This window comes from Lampetra planeri, chromosome 54, assembly GCF_965212315.1.
Source record: "Lampetra planeri chromosome 54, kcLamPlan1.2.h2, whole genome shotgun sequence".
Classification (NCBI taxonomy): Eukaryota; Metazoa; Chordata; class Hyperoartia; order Petromyzontiformes; family Petromyzontidae; genus Lampetra; species Lampetra planeri.
Genome location: NC_136160.1, coordinates 3,330,759 through 3,353,722, shown reverse-complemented (window position 1 = coordinate 3,353,722; position 22,964 = coordinate 3,330,759). Strand labels below are relative to the sequence as shown.

The window sequence follows — 22,964 nt, the reverse complement described above, 5'->3', positions numbered from 1 at the left end:
CTGTATCCTACTATAGGTTGAACAGGCGGTGCCTCACACTTACTGCAACCCAGCCTTCTCCTGCCGAGCCAGGGTAGGGCACCTCCGATTTAACACGGATGGCTACGTACGGTGCAAAAGAAGTTCAACATACATGGAGCCCACACTTGCTGTAATTCAACCTTCTCCTGGCGAGTCAGGGTATAGCACCTCAGATTAACACAGTTGGCTACGTACAGTGTGACGCACCTCCTTGACATCCACGGGAAGGAAGTTTTGCTCCTGCCACCAGTGCTGGATTAGAGGCCACTTTGCATCGCCATCACCGCCAGGCATTCATTTGAAGTTTAAATGATTTCAGTGGCACGGCTTCGAAGCTGCAATAGTCTTGCGCAATCCAAGCAGCCACAGATGAGGCTCTATTGAAACCGACACACGAATATATTTTCCAAGACGACTTGTCACATCACCCCCCTGGGGCCTTAATGTTGGCCCTCAGGTAACTCATTTACAAATGTAATTAACAAGTGACCTGAAGAAACATCTTAAACCTAGTGACCATTAGCAGATTAATGGTTCACCGACTACCCCCACCCCCACTATTCCGTGAATTGTCTGCAGTTCAGGACTGCGATTCAGAATCGGAATATTTATTTATACTGGAGGAATCCGATGAGCTATAAAGCTCTTTGTCACAGATGTCCAGTCGTGGCGGGTAAGAACGTTGCAACACCAAATAGCACAAAAACATAAGAAAGGTAAACTAATCACCCAAACACGTACAAACACAACTAAAGTAAACCACCCACATCTTACGAGGCAAAGCCCACCGAGGTAAGATTCAGAAAACGTCAACGCTGACGCACGTCGCGCGACCTTCGGAGTCCGATCTCCGAGCGCGCGACGGGAAAACGCCGATCTCACGGGAACGTCCCATTATTGGCGATCCACTCGGCGGCCCCCCCCCCGCCCCCCGCCTGACAGATCTGTGGTGGGCAGGGTGGACGCGATGCGCTTCCACGCTTTGCGACTCGTGGCCGCGGTCGCGCTTTTGGGGGTCGCATCCCTCCACCTTCCACTTCGCGAAGCAGGTGCCCGCCGCGAAAGCCGACACGTTAAAATGCTGCCCAGTATAGCACGCTAGTTATCTTACCGCACTGGCTACTGGCAACGCCATTGGGTCGCGGTGCCAGGCAAGGTTGGCGTGCGTCGCGTTGCGGACGAGGTTAATCCAAAAAATGCCTCGCGTATGTCAATAAAAGGCCTGAGTACAAAGCGCGCGTTATTCCAAGATGGCGTAGTACAAAAGCGCGCAAAGCGAGGATCGCCCGTGCATACGTACGTCGCCGCCCAACCTCGATGCAAACAATACCGCAGCGTACGAGCGTTCTCAGCAGAGCCAACAGACAGCGTTGAAGTCTTTTCAATAAACGCATAAAGCAGTTCTCAGCACTGCTCGAGCAAAAATTCGAAACGGGAGTCAAAACAGGTATCCTCAAATGTCCAGCGTTAAGTGCTGGTCAAATGATTAGGTTGGATTAGTCCGAGCGCCATCCCGCCTGACACAAATCGTGGAATCGTTAATCCGATCACGTCACGGGTATCCAGAACGCGGCACGGTCACAGAGCGTCCAAGGGTGGCACGCAAACCGCGGAGGTGACACGGTGGGGGGGGGGGCCTGCGGGCGGAACCTGACGCCCCCCGTCCTCTCGGGTCATCGCTCAAGGCAGCCCTGCTGTGGCCTTGCAATAAATCAGAGTAACGAAGCAACGGGTGAGGAGAGGGGGGGGATGGCGAGATAATCCTCAATCGAGATGTGGGTTGGCGAAAGCGGCCTTGTTCTTTTTTTTTTACGGGGAACCCTACACGTCGGGACGACGAGGAGGGTGGTGGCGCCGGTGATTGGTCGCCGAGAGGAAGAGGCGAGAGGGCCATGATGAGCAAATGACGAGAGAGTTTGAATCCAACGCTTTAGGCTTTTCGGGAACGATGTTCTTGACGACGAGGTTTATGTCGGGTTGGATAGCGTAAAACGCAAACGTGTCGTATAACCCACCACGCTCACTCGACGCAGACGATTAGTAAGGTTCGTCACGCGGAACAGAACGTGCCGATTTGGTTGCTACTTCAAGCACACCGGTGGGTTAGAGGGTAAATGTTAACAGCGACGCACAGGAACTCAGTAAACGTGGAATGTTGGGCCCAACGTTGGTCCAACAGTTCCAACCATATCCCAACGGTGGCACAATGTTGTATGCTTACAGGGTAAGTAGTGCCATCATTGTCAGCTCACGAGGACTCAGTCTCTTGTTAGGTTTAGGACTGAAAATTGCAGTCCCTTATCTCCTCCTTCTGCCTTGCTAAGAATTTAACCCAATAGCAGCTATTAGATTACATTTATCGTGGACAAATAGCATTTAACTACATAGCAATAATGAATTCCAGTGGCTTGAAAATAATTAAGCAAAATCTACATCCAACTGATTAGATTTGACTCCTTAACAACACCCACAAAGACTCCAAATAAATACATTAATTTGAATCAAATTAGGGCCATTGAAAATCATGCTGATTCGTACATTCGACAGTTGTCTTAATCACCATGAACTTCACTTTGGGATGAACACAGACGCAAATAAACGTGTTTCTGTCTTCAGGGTTCCACCCCACGGGATAAATACCGTGGTGCGAGTGCGTTCAGGAAAAATGCCACCATTGAGAAGGAGACATGGCACCCTCGAAAGAGATCTCTGCCACTGTCAATTTAATAAAGCCATCGACGCTTTGTCACTTACACGTGAATGAGATGACGAGAGCACGCTCTGCTCGACATCTGCAGCTATGACTTTCTCTAAATGCAACGATTTCCTCGTCAATTACTTCAACTCCGTCTCTATTATCTAATCCTCACCACTCCCATGCTGAAAGGAGTGTTTTATCGCCGTGAAATTGTCAGTCGCGTGCGAGCGTCTCATTATTTGGAGTGTGGACACGGTGGCTGTGCGGTTAGCAGGGCGTGCAATCTCGCTGCGCGTGCTGCGAGGCTGCTGTGCCGTGTGCACGTATGTTGAACTTCTTTCGCACCGTACGTAACCAGCCGTGCTCATCGGAGGTGCGGGGGAAAGACAACAAACTAAACACAAAAAGCAGTTCAATCTAGATTTAAATCTAGATTTCAAAGTGCATAGCTCCAGTGTCTGCATCGTCAGCTGTGCCGCAGAAGGGCACGCGTTTTCGCCGCGTGCTCACGGCGGAGGTACCGGATGATGAAGGCTCCACGATGCTCCAGGAGTCGAGGCTCGGTGCCAAAGCACTGGAGCAGCTTGACCATGAAGCGATGGAAGTAGGAGTTCATGGAGGGAGACAGCGGCGATCGGTCGGTGGCCTTCCAAGCTGCCGAGCCTGCGACGGTGGGGGAAGGAAACCCGAGGGTCGGCGGAGGGCGGGAGGAGTGGGCGGCGCACGTTGGCATTCGAAGCTTCGCAGAATCATTGACGCAACAAGTTTACGTTGCGCGTGAACATTCGCAAGCGCGTTCCACAAAATTTGCGACAGTTACCCATTGCTTTACGGCCGCTGGGAAGTGAAAAATATTCTGCCGCTTTGGAGACTATGGTTAAAACTGAACAAAAATTTATTTTACCAGGTAAGGCCCGCTGAGCTATGTAGATTTTTTTCAGAAGCAACCTGGCCACAAATGATAGCTCAACGAAGTGGCTTACCATGTGGAAATTTATAGCAGCCAAATACTCTAAACGGGTGATGTTGATTCTAAATGAGGGAAACACCGAAGGACCCGGAGAAAATTCCACGCGACCACGGGGAGAACATGCCAACTGAAAATATACAGGCATCAGGGTCAGGATCGAACCCACGTCCTCCTGCATACGAGGCGAGGTAGTTAACATCTCGTTACTGTGGTGCCCAAAAACCTTTTTTGTAATTTTTTTCCTTTTTTGTAATTTTACGTAAGACAGCCATAGAAATGGGCACAACAATACGCAGTGTTGACAACGGCTTATTTCTCGCCAAGTAAACATTTATCGATCGGGGGCTGCGAATTCGCAGGCGAATTTCAACGCCTGCGAATGGCTTCCGACGAAAACTACAAAAAAAGCTGCCTTCAGCATAAAAATTTTAACTCCATGTCACACGACGGCCACTTTGTTTTCCTGAAACTCCTTAAAAATATTAAACTTTAAACCCCATTGCTGTTAAGCACATTACCATCGATGGATTGCATTACCTTTGGTTGCCTCTTGAAAGAGAGTTTGACTGCCCACATCACGACAAGAAAATAAATCATTGACCACATTTACGAGCCGAGCACGATGGCTTTTACAAGTTATGAAAACCCTACCGACGCAGAAAACATAAACACTTCAGTTGTTTGACACGGTTACACAACTTGTTCGCAACGAGGTAATTTCCTGCTACAATGAGGGCAGATGAAGAATAAAATTCCATTTCAAAGTACTCGCTCTGAAGGCTGCCGGCTGATTTACGGTTTAATCTTTTTCTACGCGCGCCTCCAAGTATTTATTTAATAACCACACGCACGTGTTGGCCGTGTCGAGATGCCAATGCAGCGTTTCCGTTCCAACAGGAATGAAAACAAGAATGAAAATGGCAAGAATTATTGAGAAAGAGGAGCCTTGTTGGGTCTTTGGACTCTTCTTCACCCAGCCACCCCACCCCTGCTGCACTGGAATGCTTGGCCAAGTCTATTAATGAGTGTTTATGCACTAATAAATAATATTAATAATATTATTAAAGATCATCTTGACTTAAAGCTTTTGTGACTGCAGAAATTCACGTTCTTTGGGTCTTTCGGTAAAGTCACGTAGATAGAAAAAATAAGAATAGAAAAGTCTTCGTGGCTTTACCGAAAGACCCAAAGAATAACAATAAAATAATAAAAATGAAAATAAAGTGAATAAAAAAAATCACGACGTTTCGATCGCAACACAAGCAATCGTAAAAAAATACCTCTTTTATTCTCCTGATTACGATTGCTTGTGTTGCGATCGAAACGTCGTGATATATATTTAAAAATTATGTTTCATTCACTTTATTTTTATTATTTTATTGTTATTATTTTTTCTTCTATCTACGTGACTTTACCGAAAAGACCCAAAGAATATTATTAAAGATTATTACTTATTTATCCAGCAGTCACACTGAGCCTTGGGACTCGCTGCATTTGGTTCTTACCTTAACATGTTTTTTTTTCCAGCCAATTAATGACGAGTCGTGTTCATTACATATGCGGGAGGGAGGGGGCAACGCTCTATGCCCTATACAGATGGAAACAGGTGGCGATTAGTCCACTTGCTGTACTGCCTTCTCCTGGCGAGCTAGGGTATAAGCGCCTCGTCACCCACGGAAGGGGAGTTTCACAAAACATCTGTGCAATGATCCACCAACCCTTGCCTGCAGTGCTAGACTACAGGCTGCATGCATAGACACCAACGCCGGCCGTGTGGGACTGAACCTGGGGGGAGGGGGGGTATTCGGGGAAAAAAACCCACACTTTTTCCTGGATTACTTCACAGCCCCTCCCCTCCCCCGACACCTACAGCACCTGGCAAGCCCTAGTGGGCTCAGCCACGCAAGTCTTCGCCAGGCTCGAACCTGCTCAGGCTCCGAGATCCGACAGGATTTGGGGCGTATTCGGTGAATTGGTCCAAGGCAATTGGGCCACGTGTTCACAGAGGGAGGCATTCTCGCAATAAGCGCCTCTAGTATTCAATATCGAAGGTATTAACATTGCATGCGATCTTTGTGTTCTTACGCGAAGGCTGTTGCCAGGATGACTTGGCATGCGCAGGCAAGCTCCTGCACGTAGCCATCAACAAAGCGAGGCTGTATGCTGGAAGCTGCTCTGTATGCACTGTGTTATGCCGTGTGTGTGTGTGAGAGCGTAAGAGTGCAGCGGTTAACACGGCGAGCTGCAAACCCGGCAACCCGAGATCGATTCCCGCTCATGACCAACATTAGTGACAACTATCTGAACCGGTCCTGGGCTTCCCCTAGGTCAACTCGGCCTCAAATGAGTACCTGGTGCGGTGTGTAAACATCGCCACTCGGGATACAAAGCGGCCGGGCGTGGTGCTGTCCACCCCACCCCCTCGTGTGCCGTGCCGGCCTTCGTAGGTGCGACTCGCAAACAGCACTTGCCCCAACAGTCTGTTAAATGCTATCGAGCGGGGGGGGGGGGTTGTCTTTGTTGTTTTAGCTATGGGAGGAAATTGGAGAAGCTGGAGGAAACCCATGCAGAACGGAGGGAGAACACACAGAACTCCACACACAATGCCCACAAAGGGGTCGTGTGATTCCAAAGTTCATCGAGGACCGTGCCGCCAGCGGTCTTTCGAAATGGAGAGCCGGACTGTGCGAGGTTCCCCTCCGCCCTGGTGGAGGACAAGAACCGCTCCCCTCCTCCGGTCCAGCAGCTGACACTGACCCTTTGGCATCTCTGTTGAGAAGAGCCTCGCTCGACTAAAGATTCTAAACGTTACCGACTGCATATTCAAATACTCTCTAACCTTAAGCATTCGTGAGTTCAACATTCAAAAGAGGTTGCATTTAAATACATATTAAATTTCAATTGAAAGCTTTCGTGACTGCAGGGATTCATCTTTTATTATTTCCCTTCTACGTGACTTTACCGAAAGAACCAAGAAGATAAATATATATTTTTAAGGCTAAACAATGCTCCCGGAACATGCAGCGAATGGTCGGGACATCTTGCCTAAAAACACACGGTGGTGCTACGACCAGAAAAAAAAACGCGCATCAGAGCAGGGCTGTCCATAGTTGGGTGATGTGGGGCCCGGGAGAAAAACACGGTGTGAGACCCCCCCACCGGCGCCTTCAAACTAAACCGGACCTATTACATCTGACACTGTGAAGTCGAAGCTTTCAGGGATTCGCCATGAAACGGCATATCAGTACCAAAATGCAACCCACCGATAAATGAACCCAAAAAAATGAGCAAATACTGCGTTAACTTCGTATCTATCAGTTCCTCCGCTTAAAAAAAAAAAACCTGCAGCTCGGGTTGTGGAAGCTCAGCTCCCATGGCGGTTGCAGAAATCAATCGGTTTAACTCTCCACAAAGACCCGGAGAAATTACATCGCCATCGATACAACGTAGCAGATTACCGTAGCCGCTTAACAACACGGCTAGTTTCCGTTGATAAAACAAAATGCAACTTTGATTTTGAATTCGGAATGCACTGTGAAGGACCGCAAATTAAACCAGAAGCAAAGGGAGTAATAAACGGCTGATTTGGAAAATCCATACGAACTCTCGTTTAACTTTCGAGAAACTCAACGTGGTGGAGAGATGAAAACAGTTTCATTTGAAGAGAACTGCCATTTCAACAAAGCCCCTGCGTGCCATCGGTGCCCACAGTAAATAAGACGTGCTCGAATCCCGCAATTGACCATGCCATCTGCTGGCATGCAACGTACACAGCAGGCTGATGGAACACGGCAAATTTAGAGCAATCACTGCCATGCAATCGTGACTCTTGCGTTACCCACGGTCGCCGCGTTACCCACGGTGATGAATACCCTCACGGTGCGGTTTCATGTCGTCACATGTCTCACTGGACCGACGATCGTTCATGCGTGCGCTGGCAAAAGCATTGTAAACGTGCCTCCGCAAGCCCTGGAGCAGTCAACGAGCGATACATTACCAATTTACAAATGACAAAACACTCATTATTTTTAAGTTGGTGGATGCATAGTTACCTATCACGTTAACCGACAACTTTTTTTTGAGCAAACATACACTGCAAAACATAAGAGGTTTTTACCCTTTCTGCCAATAAAGCAGGTGTTAAGGATTTGAAGCTTTCGTGACTGCAGGAATCCATACTCGTTGGTTCTTTCAGGTAAAGTCACGTAGGTAGAAATACGTGACTTTACCGACGTGACTTTACCCAAAGAACCAAAGAGTAGGTGTTAAGGAATCAAGTCCGTATTAACCACACACAGTACTTATTAGTCTTACTTTGATACTGGCAAAAAAGGTCCCATGACACAACCGTGCACCGTTTGAAATGTCAATGGGACGCATTACCTGCGAAGCTGCCCGGGCTGGTGCTGAGTGGAGGTGGCGCATGCAGGCCGGGCGCCGTGCCCGAGATTGCGCTGCCGCCACCGCCGCCGCCACCATCGCCAGACAAGGCCTCGCCAAGCTGGCCGGCCGGAGACGAGGCAATCTCTGCCAACACCTCCAGGTCCTTGAGGATCACCTGTGCGCGCCAACGACAAAGGTGAACACCCCCCACGCCGCCCCGGATAGCTTTCACAGACAACATACATACGCTCTTCCTTCCGATGTTAGGAAGCGACTGGAGCTATGCGGTTTTAAATCTCAATTGAAAAGTCATTTCTTTAGAACTGCTTTTTGTGTTGCCCTTCCCCCACACCTCCGATTAGCACGGTTGGGTACGTACGGTGCGAAAAAGAGTTCAACGCACGTACACAAGTACGAGCGAGTAGCAGCCTTGAAGGACGGAACGGCACATGAGGTGCAGCGTGGGCGACAAACACCATGCCCGGCCTATTCTATACTTTTATTCTTAAAGGCCACAGACACGCACGGCGTTACTGGCGAACGCGTCGAGTTTCACGTTAGGCGTGCGTCACACACACCACCGCCAGGAAGCGGCGGCGGCATCACAAGGTAATTCCGCTTGACCTTAGTCTGTACATTCAAGGGTTAAGAAGTCCACCGATTAAATGCATGAAGGCTCGCTCACCTCATCCGAGTCGTCCGACAGCGTCTTGAGCAGCACCGGGAAGAGCCGCTCCGTGTGACGGAACATCTGCGCACGCCTCGAAGCACAGAGACGCGTCGCTCAACGGCGCAACACGACGCCGAAACCGAGCACAGTCTGTGTGCTCCGTACGAGTTCAGAATCACAATATTTATTTCTACTGGAGGAATCCGATTAAGCTGTAAAAGCTCTCTTTTACAGATGTCCAGTAGTGGCACGGGGTAAGAACGTTACTACAACATTTTTTGATTTAAAGCTTTTCGTGACTGCAGGGATTCATATTCTTGGTTCTTTCGGTAAAGTCACGTAGAAGGGAAACAACGTACATACAACGTACATACAACGTAACACCACAAACGTCGCACCGATCGTCGGTTTCCCCCACCCCCCTGGCCGTCAGTGGGGCTACTTGCCTTCCTCGGCGTTTTGGTGTACAGGCTGTAGATCCACTTGAGGACGGCGATGCGAGTGAGCATGGAGTCGTGGATCAGGTGGTGAGCCAGGACGTTGACGATGCTGTCCAGGTCCAACCTCACAGCCAAGCTGTCGGGGGGGTGGGGGGGGGGTATGTCAAAGCGCACGGAGGGGATATGGCTCAACTGTTTGTTTAATCAACTCGCGTGCTTTCGGTTCATACGATGCGGTTTCATAGCATTAATCACGCGAACTCCGGTCATCCACGCAGCAGCGGATTTTGGCTGGCCATCGAACAAAGACGGTCGTCACCGCATCGCGAGTGCTTTTAGATGCTCTTCTGAAGCCATCTGGAACGCCCTTTACTTCCAATATGTGAGAGCCACTGGAGCTATGCACTTTTAAATCATCTAGATTGAAAGCGTATGTCTTTAGAACTGCTTTTTGTGTTTAGTTTGTCCTTCCCCCGTACCTCCGATTAGCACGGTTGGCTACATACGGTTGCGAAAGAAGTTCAATATATGTACAAATAAAACGAGACGGAACAAAAGAAAAACTGCAAATAGAGACGGTAAAAAACTAAACATGAAACAGTCGATTCTTGAATCAAAACACTGCCAAGAATTTAAATAATTGGTATAAATCATTGCACCCCTACTCTTTGAACATCAAGCGCCACCACCGCGCAGGAGTGTGCGGTTTCCATTTTTCACATTTGGAAAAATCACAAAATTGTCTCCAACATTGCCAGGGTTTCACAATTCGCTATACTGTACCATAATCTAATGGCAAAACACACTGCAGGACTTGTCTGCAATGCGCTTGTTCACATGGACCCGATAAATCCAGAATTATTTCTTTAATCCAGAGACATTGAGTATTCCTGGGTAAAAGAGTCCGAGTATAAACACCCTCACAGCGGTATCTTGTGTGTACGCCAAATTTCTTTCGCACCGTACGTAGCCAACCGTGCTGATTGAAGGTGCGTGGCGGGGGGGTGGGGACGACAAACTAACAACAACAACCGCCATTCGCCACTAAGTGGCGGTGACGTCACCACGACGCTTGTGCCAGGCCATGTGCACCTTGAGGCCACGTGAAGTGTTGAACGCCTGCTGGCAGGAGGTCACGGGGCAGACCCAGCAGGTGCCACGGGTCGACTGACTGAGATGACCGAGATGACTGGCTGATGCCCCATCTGTGCCCCCTACTGTACCAACTTGCTGTGCTTTAGCCACCCGGCGCTCCGCTCGTTGTTGTGAGCGTCGCTCCTCCGCCCTCCGTTGTTGCTGGAGGGCAACTGCCTCCAACTGACCAGTAGCGTCCTTCACGAGCCTCCTCCACAGAGGCCGCTGGTACCAGTCATCGGCAAGTCCGGCAAAACAACCCCTTACCTCCTCGCGGTGCCGGACGGGCAACTCTGTCGTGGACAGTACTGTGGGGGGAGGGCCAATGCCCATTGGCATCTCCGCTCATGGCGTCTGTGACCACCACAGTGGCTAAACGGGGGCTCTGGACGGGTGCGAGGGGCTGGTAACCCCTCCACCTTCAATTCATTACCACGAAACTACGAATTAAACATAAATATGTAACGACAAACTAAACACACACACAAACACACGCAAAAAAAATGTACTCACGATTCCATGTCAACCTCTGTCGACGCCTCCGGTGCGCTGTCCTGGGACTCCTCCAGGCTGGCTGGAGATGGGCACACGGCAGTAGCAGGGTCACAACTTTTGTGCTTCGACGCTCTTGCTTAATTTTTTTTTGCTTTAATCATTTTGGCAACTCGAGGTCACCTCTACCGAATGAGACTCCTCCTGGCATGTTGAGTTCTCTCCCGGTCAAACAAAAAGAATCTCCACTTGACCATCGCTGCTCCCCCTCGCATCCCCAAACGTGTCGGAAAACCCGATTCAAAATTTATTTCTGGGCGAGGCCACGCAATAAATTAATCTGGCCAAAGTTTACGTGGCAAGACCCTTCACCGTTGTCAAGCGCCGATTAATTTTTTTCTTTTTCCACTCGCCAATGCTCGCAACCAAATGTGGCGATTAAGATACGACCTCATTTCGGTAAGTTCCGATTCGGAGAATTAAAAATGTGTCGGTTGGTTCTGCGACGATATCTCCTCTCTGTAGCAGGGCACGAGGGCAAAGTGCCTACCGCTTCGTGTTTCGATAAAAAGATTTCAGAAGCGGTTCCGTAAGCTCTACTTCTATGGGCCATTCTGCAAAGAAACGAGCATCCCCCTATTTAAGACGAAAACAGGAAGACTTATGGAAAATTCTGGCTATCGCATGAAGCTGGTTGTTGTAATCGCCAGCAAAACGTCGTACTCTGATTGTAAATCTTGTGGGTTTACTCTCCGACACACAAGCGGTGTGCTGAAGTAGTAACTAATTGGCACGTTTTGTTTACGTGACAAACCTTACCAATTGGCCGTGTCGGGTGGTGGCGGGTTCAGCGACACGTTAATATTTACGCGATCTAACCCGTAAAAAAACCTTTATTATGGATATTGCTGGTGAAAGCCGACTACTCCCACTTTGTGTCTAACAAAGTGTTTCTAACGGACTCGTCGTCTCGCGTGACCACGACGTCGAATGCACGATTTGGAAATAAATCCGGAAAAAGGCAAAAGACCACATGAGAGAGAGGGGCGGTCTGCCGCTGGCTGGCATCGCGCGACCGTACCTTCAGGCCGCGGCTGCAGGACGTCACCGGTGCCGGCTTGAGCCGCGAGGGAAGGGGACACGGGTGAGGGTGGCACGGCATCCAGGTCATCCTCAGGCAGCACCAGCCTCATGAGGCTCAGGTTACACGCACTCGCCGCCTCCTTGATGTCTTGGGGACGAGCTCAGAATCCCAACGGTGGCACGAATGCAACAAACAAGAGCGGCATATATCCAGGTGGCACGCAACGTTGGGTCAACGTTGGGCCGACGGTTCCAGCCACAGGATGCCAACGTTGACGCAACGCTGCATGCATACTGGGTACACAACCTTCAAATGAAGAAATTGCCTAAACGTTGGCCCAACGTTGGACCAACGTGCTATTTTATTATTATTTTATTATCCACAAGTATCGAAAATGTGATGGATGCGTGAGCTAGGTTTGGCCAACGGTTCCAGCCACGGGATGCAAAACTTCTAGATTTGAAGCTTTCGTGACTGCAAGGATTCATACTCTTAGTTCTTTCGGTAAAGTCACGTAGGTAAAAAATGAAATTAAAATTAATAAAAGAAAACAATAAAATCACGAGCTTCCGTCTTCAGGTGAAACTGTCACAGCAAAATATCTGTATCAAGTGAAGAGAAGTCCCAAGAGGTACGACCTTATATAGTGGTTAAGGGGGGAGGAGCCAGGAAGGGCCGCGGGGGAGGAGGAGTTGTGAAGTGGTCAAGTACTGCTTTTTGTTATGCTGCTGGGTGGGTAAATTAATTAAATACGATTAAGCCGCATTTTGTTATGCTGCTGGAGAATACTGTTAAACGCTGGGGATGTTAACACTCGGTAGAGTAAAATAGTGCCTGTCAGATAAGATGGTCCAAAAATGTGTAGTTAAATATTTTTTGCATGGTTGATAACATCTTTCCAATGATTACTAAGTTTGTACCCATCATCACGGTTGAAATTATGTCTGTGTTTGTATATCTGAATGGCTTCGTGTACAAACCTTTGATGGTAGTCAGAGGGTTTGCAGAGCACCTTAGTCTCAGAGAAAACAATATCATGAGAGCCCACCGCGTTGTAGCAATGATCGGCAACGGCGGAAGACTCAATTTTGCCGTGCTTCAATTCTGACTTGTGCTCGCGGACACGATCAGAGACATGACGTTTCCTTTCCCCAATGTAAGTCACCACAGCTGCAACTCAGTTTATAGACTCCCAGGGTATTGCAAGTCAGGGATGACATCCTTCACAGATGGAATTAGATCACGGATTTTATGTACTGTATTGAATCGGACTTGGATCTTATGTTTGTTTAGAATTTTGGAGATCTTTTTGGTCACGCCTGCTATGTATGGTAACGTGACAGTTTTGATCGGAGTTTCAAGTGGCTGTTTCTGTATGGTGGGAGAAACAGCTTGGCGGATGATAATTTCATTTTTTACCTACGTGACTTTACCGAAAGAACTAAGAGTAGGGATGCAAAACGTTGACCCACCGTTGCATGCAAATATATTGAGTTTGCAAGTCTATCTCCCCTTGGTCACATGGATTTTTCTCCGGGTCCTCCGTTTGTTGGCCTCCATATTTAGAATCAACATCACCCGTTTAGTGGAAATTTTGCTGCTATAAATGTCCACGTGATAAGTCACTACGTTGCCCGATCATTTGTAATGGTCAGGTCGCTTCTGAAAAAGAGCTATACAGCTCGCTGGGCTTTACCTCGTAAAATAAAAAACTAGTAAAATAGTAGTAATCCTTAGACTTTCTCCTCCTCGTGGGTCGTACCATCAGCTTTGAGGGGGGGGGTGGTAGTTGATTACAGTGCGGTAGGTAAGGGGAGCTGTGCAAAGATGATGCTGTGTGTTTGGGGGGGGGGGTCTCTTGGTGAAGAGGGGACGGACATTACAGAGACTCCTCTACTTATGAACATTCGACTTATGAACTTTCAGAGATACGAACAAACTTGTCCGGATGTCCAGTTGCCCGTTCGGACCGAGAGTCGTAAGTTCAATAGATGGCGGTGGTGGCATCTACATCTGTAGAACATGAAGAATAAGTGGCATCTACATCTACATGAGATTATACAACTTTTAAAGCCATTCCCCGTGTTAAGTGCACATGCCGTACAACGTGTTTGGAATTGGCGGCAGTAAAGTTGGACTTACGAACAAATCGACTTACGAACAAACCTCTGGAACCTAACCCGTTCGTAAGTAGAGGAGTCCCTGTAATTTAGTTTCAGATATCATTATTATTATTACCGTGGCCGAGCTGTCATGGGCCAGTGTTAAACGGGGGGCAGCAGGAGGAGGATACTCTTCCTCTTGGGGTCGTCGTTGCCCAGGCAGGGCAGCACGGCGTTGAGGACTCCCGCAGCGAAGGGCAGCATGAGGCGGCCCGCGAGCTGCACGAACTCTCGGATCCACGTCATGGCCGTCAGCTGGGTGAGCTCGTCTGACGGGATGCGAGATGGGGACAAACGTAACACCGCGGCCGCATTTTTTTTTTTTACGGCCGGAGCATCCGGCGCGAAGAGCGCTTGCTGCGCGAGCACGCGACTCTAAAAAAATCATCACGAACGTCGTTGCGGCGAAAATAAATAAGCAGACACTGTGTATGTATGTTCAACTTCTTTTTCACCGTACGTAACCAACCGTGCTCATCCGAGGTGCAGGGGAAGGACAACTGAACACAAAAAAATTAACCCGTAAAAACAAAGTTTTTCACTCTAAATCCTTTATATGCGTGGCGGCTAGAGTCCTCTTGTCCTCTGGCTTGAGATGGCTGCCACCTATGGGTCAGATGATTGTCTGCCAGCATTAAGCAAATGGTAATTAAATATTTAAAAATGTTTCTCTAAACAGTGTAAAATTTTGGAAAAAAATTTTCACGAAAATTAATTGTCACGCACAACGAGTCTGTGTGGAAAATGTCAGCTCGATTGGATCACGGGAAGTGTGTTAAAAAACGACCGAAAGATTTGCACGGTCGTAAGCAAGCAAGCAAGCACGCAAGCACGCAAGCAAGCAAGCAAGCGAGCGAACTTAATATAAAGGATCTAAAAAGCAGTCCTAAACAAACGAGTTTTCATTTTAGATTTCAATATAGATTGACAAGTGCACAGCTTCAGTGGCTTCCTAATATTGGAAAAAAGAGCGTTCCAGACGGCCGCAGACGCGCATCTGAAAGAGCGGAAATGCGGTGACCATCTTTGTTCAATGGCCAGCCAAAAGCTGCTGCTGCTGCTGCTGCTGTGAGGATGACCGGAGTCCACGTGGCAATGGTTTATGCTCCTTGACGAGGATCAGCGAGGTACTGTGGTTGATTTGCGGCAAGCACTTTGTGTGTAATGAGTGCGATCAAATGCGCGGGGTGGCAGTGGCCAGTAGTAGTGGCTGTGTTTGCTGCACGCGAGCAAATGGAATTGACCTGGACTTTAGTCGGGCCTGGGTACAAAGTTTGGGGAAGAAGTCACGCGTGAATTGTGTTCAAACGGCATCGGCTGCGATGAGTTCACTCACCGGAGGCTTGGCAGTGCACGAGCACAATGTTGGCCATGTTGCTGTACTTCACGTTGGCCGGGTTCTTCTTAATTTCCTTGAGGAACTCTGCAAGCACGCACTCGCACCTGCGCACGTACGGCAGAGCGCAGCGGTTGGCGAGAAATACGCAGCAGGAGAGATCAAAAGGGAAATCTTCAATACGTAGCACAGCGTAGTGTAGGGATGTAAATGTTGAACTTCTTTCGCACAGTACGTAGCCAACCGCGCTGATCATGTCACATTCACCCACAGCAGCTCTTAGGCGATGTACTCACGATTGCAGAAGGATGGAAGAATCAGCGTTAATCGCACAGCAGATATCCATAAGAATCAATTATGAATCGGGAGACATCCAATTGGTCCCATTTATTTGTTGCAATGATGCCTTGGGTTTGTCAGAGCATTATACGGTTTGCCTTTACGCGTTCTTTGGTCCGACACTGGTGAGACTTGGCCCTAAAGAAGGCTGTCTCTGGTGTAGGCTCATCAGTTTCAAAGGCAATGTATATATTATCAGAGCATGTTTGTTTGCATGCTCACCACAAGTACATGTGGTTAATGCAGAATTGATTCCTTGCAAAAGGTTTCTATATGGTGTTTGAACATCTTAACATAACTGTTTTATTGACAGAAAAGGTAAAATCTATTCTTGTTTTTTCGTACTTTTTTTCTGGCAAAAAGGTCCCATTCGGTAAAGAACTCGCGATGTCAACGGAGAAGATGCTGCCCATCTCCCGATTTTGATATTTTTACGTGCGTCTTGATTTTGTAAGTAGGACTATCTTCATTTAATTTAGACTAAAGGTATTGCAATGCCCTCTTTAGTGGGGGCGAGTTTTTACTAAAGAAATACACTGATTAAATTAATTTAATTTGCTGATTACATAACCATTATAGCAAGCGATGTAAATTAAATACGTACAACTTGCAAAATTTTAAAATAATGGGATTATTCAGCTAGCCATTTGATGCATGTATAGTTGATACACGCAATAATTAAGTGTGGCAGTGATGATGATGAAACAATGAAGATGAATGATGGTTGAGTAATGAAGCTGAGGCTGATGATGGATATGATCATTATGAATTATTGATTATAGCTATGACGGTGATAATAATATGATGAACATTATGAAAGATTTTGATGATTGTTAATAACTGCTAATGATGAACGACGATGCCTGTGATGACAGAGAGCTCCCGCACCTCCAATTTAGCATGGTTGGCTACGTATGGTGTGAAAGAAATTCAACATACATACGAAAATATATTTCCATTGATGCTTCATTGCAGGCCCGACTTGGCAGTGTGCTAACAACTGTGCTACCACTCCCTCTGCTGGAACATTATGGTTCTACAGTAAATAATAATTTTAATTCGTAACACGCTGCACAGTATTCACTCACTCTCGACAAGAGAGAACGACTCAAAGCAACAAGGAACCACAGACAAGCACGAACCGCAGCCACGTGGTGAGCCGGTGCCAAACTGCCCCCAAGCTCTGTGGTCCTCTACATATAGAGGCGTCACCGGCCAATAAAGTAGTGTTTACGTGCACCGAGGAAATTCGAGCACCCGGACAAAACCCTCGTGTGTGCGAGGGGGAAACGCTCTATCCCATATAGATGGCGTCCAGGTTAGGCTGTAATGCTCCATCCCATACCGAGTCTACGCCACACTGCCTTCTCCTGGCGGCCAGGGTGAGGGAGCTTCACAACATCTGTGTGCGATCCCCCAACAACCCTCGCCTCCACAGTGCTGTATACACGGGACAAGGATGTTCACAATAACGTGTTTTTTTGGGGTTAGATCGCGTAAATATAAATGCGTAGTTTTTTATGCGATATAACCCACAAAAAAACCCCTCGACTATGAATAACATTGGTCGCGAAAGCCTACGAGGCGTTAAACGGACGAGAACGAGTTTGGAAAATTATCAATGCGCGCCGTGCAACGAGTGCCAATTGCGCGGAGGGAGCGAGGAGTTGCAGGCGTTGTGGGGTGGGCGTTACGGCGCAATGCGGATGGCAACTTCCGTGGCGAGCGCGTTGCCGTCGGCGCGACGGCGCGGGAGGGCGGGAGCGTGCACTCACATGCGGCGGATCTCCTTGCTCTGGTCACCGAGGATCTCGAAGAGGCCGTCGAGAATTTCGGGGAGGAAGCCCAGCAACTTGATGTCCGGCACCGACTCGAGCACCGCGATCTGGGAGGAGTCCGTCAACGCCGCACTCATCGTCAACGCCGCGTGGCTATCAGGAGCGGGCCATGTGGCCGATGCGGCCACCAGATGCCGCAAATGGCGCATAGAAGATTCGCGGGCCTGCGAGTGGTGCGGCTATGAATCCCAAACCATCGACCGCATCGTAAACGGCCCGCTATGCCAACTCCACTCTTTTAAAAGGAGGCATTAACGAGAATCCCACTCTTGCTTTCGAACAAACAATTTGAGTGGATAACTAATTTTAACCTGCCCCCAAATTAGTGGACATGTGTAGAAAAAAGTTATCTCATAGCTCATTGGATTTCTCCAGGATAACTAAAGATTCCGTTTCTGCTGATTCAGGCTTTGCGCATCCGCTGGGCACGGCTGCCTGGATGGGCGCCGTGCAAGGGAAGGGGCTGGCCCGAGCGCGCGCGTGTCGGCTCACCCAGGAGATGATGAACTGGCGGCCGTACTGGTTCTGCGTGTATATCCTCTCCCGCAAAAGTGGCACGAACGCCACGAGGTCGAACTTGCTGCTTTCCGTCACGATGTCCTGCGCGCGTGCAAACCAACAAATTTAGTCAAAACGTCGCCCCCCCCCCCCCCCAAATCATTACGTTGATGGAAATATGAAAAGAATGTGCACAGGTCTGTGTGCGGTAGTTGTTTTAGTGAAACGTCACGCAAACTCCGGTCATCCTCGCAGCAGCAGAGGCTTTTGGCTGGCCATCGAACAAAGACGGTCACCGCATCGCACGCTTTCAGGTGCACTTCTGCGGCCGTCTGGAATGCTCTTCCATCCGATATTAGGAAGCCACTGGGGCTATGTGAGTCTGTCCAGGACAAACTATTGGTGAGATAAGAATTATTTTATTTAAAAGCCATAACCTCCAGAGCGCTTTGGGGTAGGCCAATTTTGCAGTTTGTTCAAAAAAGAAAACTCCCAGCACCGTCACACCCACCTTTAGCAGCCGGTCGAGCAACTCGGAGCCACTCTTCACATTCGGATCTGGATCGGCAGCCAACTGCACAGACAAAAAAAGAAAACCTCATTAATTATTGTGGTTTTATTAAAAAAAAAATTTGACTACGCTCGATTACCCAGCACAATCGGGGTGTCTAAATCCCAACTGAGTAATTTGTGAAGCTGACAGAATGTAGGTTTCGTGTTCATACACCTCAAGCAGTAACTCAGGGTGACCTGCTGGATTTGAACCATGAACCCCAGCTAGGCTATGTCACCGTCCCATTATCGCGTACACAATATATTTACAAATTAATATTTATTGGTGCAACAATGGTGGTGAAATGGCCGAGCGGTTCGCTATTTTGTTGCAGAGAACCGCAGTTGGAATTCGGCAGGCAGCCCTGGTTAATACTGCGGGTGTATTATCCAGAAAAACTAGAGCAGGTCTGCTTCACAGTGGACGTTAAAGACTTAATTCGTGTAACAGCAGGTCAAACTGTGTGCCGGCATCATGATTCACAATTTGCTACATTTTCTACTAATCTTGAAGCACGCAAAATGTTGCGTGCAAATTTAAATAGTCAAACGACTCGCTAAACTCTAAATTTGTGCAGAATTCCCACCGATAACAACAGAGCACCAAGGTGCTGCGGCCCTTGCGTCACACGACGGGTCACACGACGCGTCACGTGCCACCTTTAATTTTGCTGAACAAGCCGAGGAACACAGAGATATCAGGGACAGTTTCAACAGGAACCTTGCGTCACCGATAAGCCAAAAGCAAAACCACGAATCGCAGATGAATCACACAGAAAAACCAGAACCAAAAAAAACCAAAACCCACCCGAATCACGCGAGCAGTCGAGCATTCTGCGCCGACGTAAACCGACGTCCACGAAGCGAAGTTAAATATTAAATTCCCCGCGGGGCAATGACGATGACGAGATGATTGGCAACAAGCATCATGGGGCGGGTGGGGAGGGGGGGCTGCCCTCTGACCTTGCTGAGTCCGTCGAAGAGCTCGCAGAAGTGGGGAAGCACAGAGCCGCGCGCCACCTTCACGATGTTGTAGAGCGCCTCGCAGGCGTAGTAGCGCAGCCGGCTGTCGGGGTCGTTAAAGCATGTCAACACCGGCTCCATCAGCTCCTTGAGGTAGACGCCATAGTCCTGCACGCGGCATCGCACGCGGTTACACATAGCGCTACAAAAACAGGGTCACACGCAGTTACACATGGTCCTGTAAACAGCGTCACACGCGGATACACAGTGCTACAAACAGCGTCACACCCAGTTACACACAGCGCTACAAACAGGGTCACACGCAGTTACACACAGCGTGACAAACAGCATCACACAGTTACACACAGCGTGACAAACAGCATCACACAGTTACAGACAGTGCTACAAACAGCGTCAAACCCAGTTACACACATCGTGACAAACAGCATCACACAGCTACACACAGCGCTACACACAGCGTCACACCTAGTGCTACAAACAGCGTCAAACCCAAATTTCGATTTAAAGCTTTCGTGACTGCAGGGATTCATCTTCTTGGTTCTTTCGGTAAAGTCACGTAAAAGGGAAGTAATAAAATAATAAAAATGAAACATAATAAAATTATTCTCACGACGTTTCGGCCACAACGCAAGCAGCCGTCCTCAGGTGAAAACCAGGTCCGTCGAGGCGACAGAGTCTGAATGAAACAGCTGCTGCAGCAACTGTTGCTGCAGCAACTGCAGCAACTGCAGCAGCAGCAACTGCAGCAGCAGCAACTGCAGCAGCAGCAACTGCAGCAGCAGCAGCAACTGCAGCTCCCTTTGATGCTGTTAATCCTGCATAATGCACATGCATATGTAGTACTAATCACATTCCTGCATTTCCCATAAATATGCTAAATTCCTCTTGATATGCAAATTCCTTTGTCAAGGCGCCCAGCTTATATATATGCTCCAAGCTCGTGTGCTGTTTCATTCAGACTCTGTCGCCTCGACGGACCTGGTTTTCACCTGAGGACGGCTGCTTGCGTTGTGGCCGAAACGTCGTGAGAATAATTTTATTATGTTTTATTTTTATTATTTTATTACTTCCCTTCTACGTGACTTTACCGAAAGAACCAAGAAGAAGCGTCAAACCCAGTTACACACAGCGTGACAAACAGCATCACACAGTTACACACAGCGCTACAAACAGCGTCCCAACCAGCTACGCACAGCGTCCCACCCAGCAACAGTGTCCCATACAGCTACACACGGCGCTATACACAGCGTCCCAACCCAGCTACACACAGCATCCCACCGAGTTACACACAGCGCGACACACAGCGCTACAAACAGCGTACCACCCATCTACACACAGCGTCCCACCCAGCTATACACAGCGCTACACACAGCGTCCCACCCAGCTACACACAGCGTCCCACCCAGCTACACACGGCGCTACAAACAGCGTCCCACCCAGCTACACACAGCATCCCACCCAGTTACACACAGCGCTACAGACAGCGTCCCACCCAGCTACACACAGCGCTACACACAGCGCTACACACAGCGCTACACACAGCGCTACACACAGCGTCCCACCCAGCTACACACGGCGCTACAAACAGCATCCCACCCAGCTACACACAGCGCTACACACAGCGTCCCACCCAGCTACACACAGCGCTACACACAGCGTCCCACCCAGCTATACACGGCGCTACACGCAGCGCTACGCTCACTCTACTATGAGGATACAAACGGCGCGTTACCTTTCCCAGCGCAATAGCACAGGCGGCGAGGCCGATGAGGCCGCCCTTGCGACTGTGTGGGTGCAGGGAGAGCGCGAACTCCTGCGAGAGGATGGCGATGATGTGCTTGATCTGCGCCGTGTTGTTCTGCTGCACGTAATCTCGCACCAGCCTGCGGTGAAAAAATCCCCGCGACGACGTTACCCCGAGTGATCCTCCCAAGGGGGGCAAGGGTTTTGCAGTCTCGGTTGGGAAAATGTGGAATGTGGTCTGGGATGTGTGACCACCTAATGGACTAATCTCTTTGTTTTGATTACTTTTTTTTTATTGTTTGTGCTTTTTGCTTGGTAGTGTGTGTGTGCGTGTTGGGCTTCTTTCACGCCGTGCGTAGCCAACCACATTCAGGGACTCCTCTAGTTACGAACATTCGATTTACAGACTTTCAGAGATACGAACAAACCTGTCCGTCTGTCATGTAAAGGCCAAGTGAAAAAACAGTGGCATCTACATCTGCAGAACATGAAGAAACAGTAGAATCTACATCAACAGGAGATTATAAAACTGTTAAAGCCATTCCCCGTGTTTAGTGCATATGCCGCACAACGTGTTTGAAATCGACCGGAGTATAGTTGGACTTACGAATAAACCTCTGGAACCCAACTCGTTCGAAAGCAGAGGAGTCTCTGGATATGAGATTCGGTTCCGAATATATAATTAATGTACCGCATTGCGGGATTCTGCCGAGGGGAATGGTTTGTACGTGGGGTAGGTAAGAAACCCCTAGGACCCATGTCAACACCCATTACGGGCAAGTGGCTGGTTGCATAAAACATCTCAAGCGGATATGCTCCCTTAATTTACATTGATTTATAACGGAAATTAAGGGAAATGTTCGCCTAAGTTGTTCGAGGCAACCAACCCCAGAGATTAATTTAACATGACGTACCTGTCAACCCAAACGGTTTACCCGTATTCTTGTACAGAAATATTTAGTTCAGGTCCATACGGCGTACAGCCGTTTCAAAAAGAGCAGAACGTTTTGTGTGTCTATTTGTTTGTATTTCTCCCTTGTGATGGGGACTTTGTAAGATGAACGTTGAGATTTATAAGGGTATGGGGTGACCAGTAAGGTCTGATTTGGTCTGTAATAAGGTAGGGCACTGATAAGGGGTTGACAGGTATGTGGCCTTTAACAGACTGTTAGGGCAAGTGCTGTTAGCGAGCACCTATGAAGGCCGGCACGGCACACGAGGGGGTGGGTGGCCAACACCACGCCCGGCCGCCTTTGCCTCCACAGTAGCGATGTCTACACACCGCACCAGGTACTCATGTGAGGCTGAGTCAACCTCGGTGAGGCCCACGACCGATTCAGATAATCGTCACTGGTGTTGGCCGTGAGCAGGAATCGAACTCGGGTAGCCATGAAGACATCCACAACCCCAATCACCTGGACCCCCACCTATCCCCTCTCCCCCCACCCCCCCGCCTCCCCCCAGTGAGGCGGGGGGGGGGGCAGGGAAATATTTTATTGAGCTCCACCCAGGACAGCTCCGGCTGAAATAAAGCCCCGCACAGTTGGCTACGTACGGTGCAAAAGAAGTTTAACATACAGCACAAACATACTGCCCATAAACTAATACTACCCATAGACT

The 22,964-nt window shown here is 48.7% G+C and overlaps 2 protein-coding genes across 2 annotated transcripts in view; one reads left to right on the top strand and one right to left on the bottom strand.

Moving 5' to 3' along the window:
• The window catches only part of LOC144735177 (carbonic anhydrase 2-like), a 527,023-nt gene that overhangs the window by 318,648 nt on the left and 185,411 nt on the right, over positions 1-22,964 (top strand). The gene's annotated exons all lie outside the window — the stretch shown is intronic.
• The window catches only part of VAC14 (VAC14 component of PIKFYVE complex), a 48,729-nt gene that overhangs the window by 17,658 nt on the left and 8,107 nt on the right, over positions 1-22,964 (bottom strand). The window contains exons 2-14 of the mRNA XM_078617722.1: positions 21,334-21,484; positions 19,581-19,748; positions 18,577-18,639; positions 18,060-18,167; positions 17,505-17,614; positions 15,391-15,497; positions 14,186-14,323; positions 11,890-12,039; positions 10,830-10,890; positions 9,189-9,318; positions 8,758-8,823; positions 8,073-8,247; positions 3,241-3,382 (exon numbers count right to left, since the gene is read on the bottom strand). Of these exons, the coding sequence (XP_078473848.1) occupies positions 3,241-3,382; positions 8,073-8,247; positions 8,758-8,823; positions 9,189-9,318; positions 10,830-10,890; positions 11,890-12,039; positions 14,186-14,323; positions 15,391-15,497; positions 17,505-17,614; positions 18,060-18,167; positions 18,577-18,639; positions 19,581-19,748; positions 21,334-21,484 (1,569 nt within the window). The remainder of the gene's footprint in view (positions 1-3,240; positions 3,383-8,072; positions 8,248-8,757; positions 8,824-9,188; positions 9,319-10,829; positions 10,891-11,889; positions 12,040-14,185; positions 14,324-15,390; positions 15,498-17,504; positions 17,615-18,059; positions 18,168-18,576; positions 18,640-19,580; positions 19,749-21,333; positions 21,485-22,964) is intronic.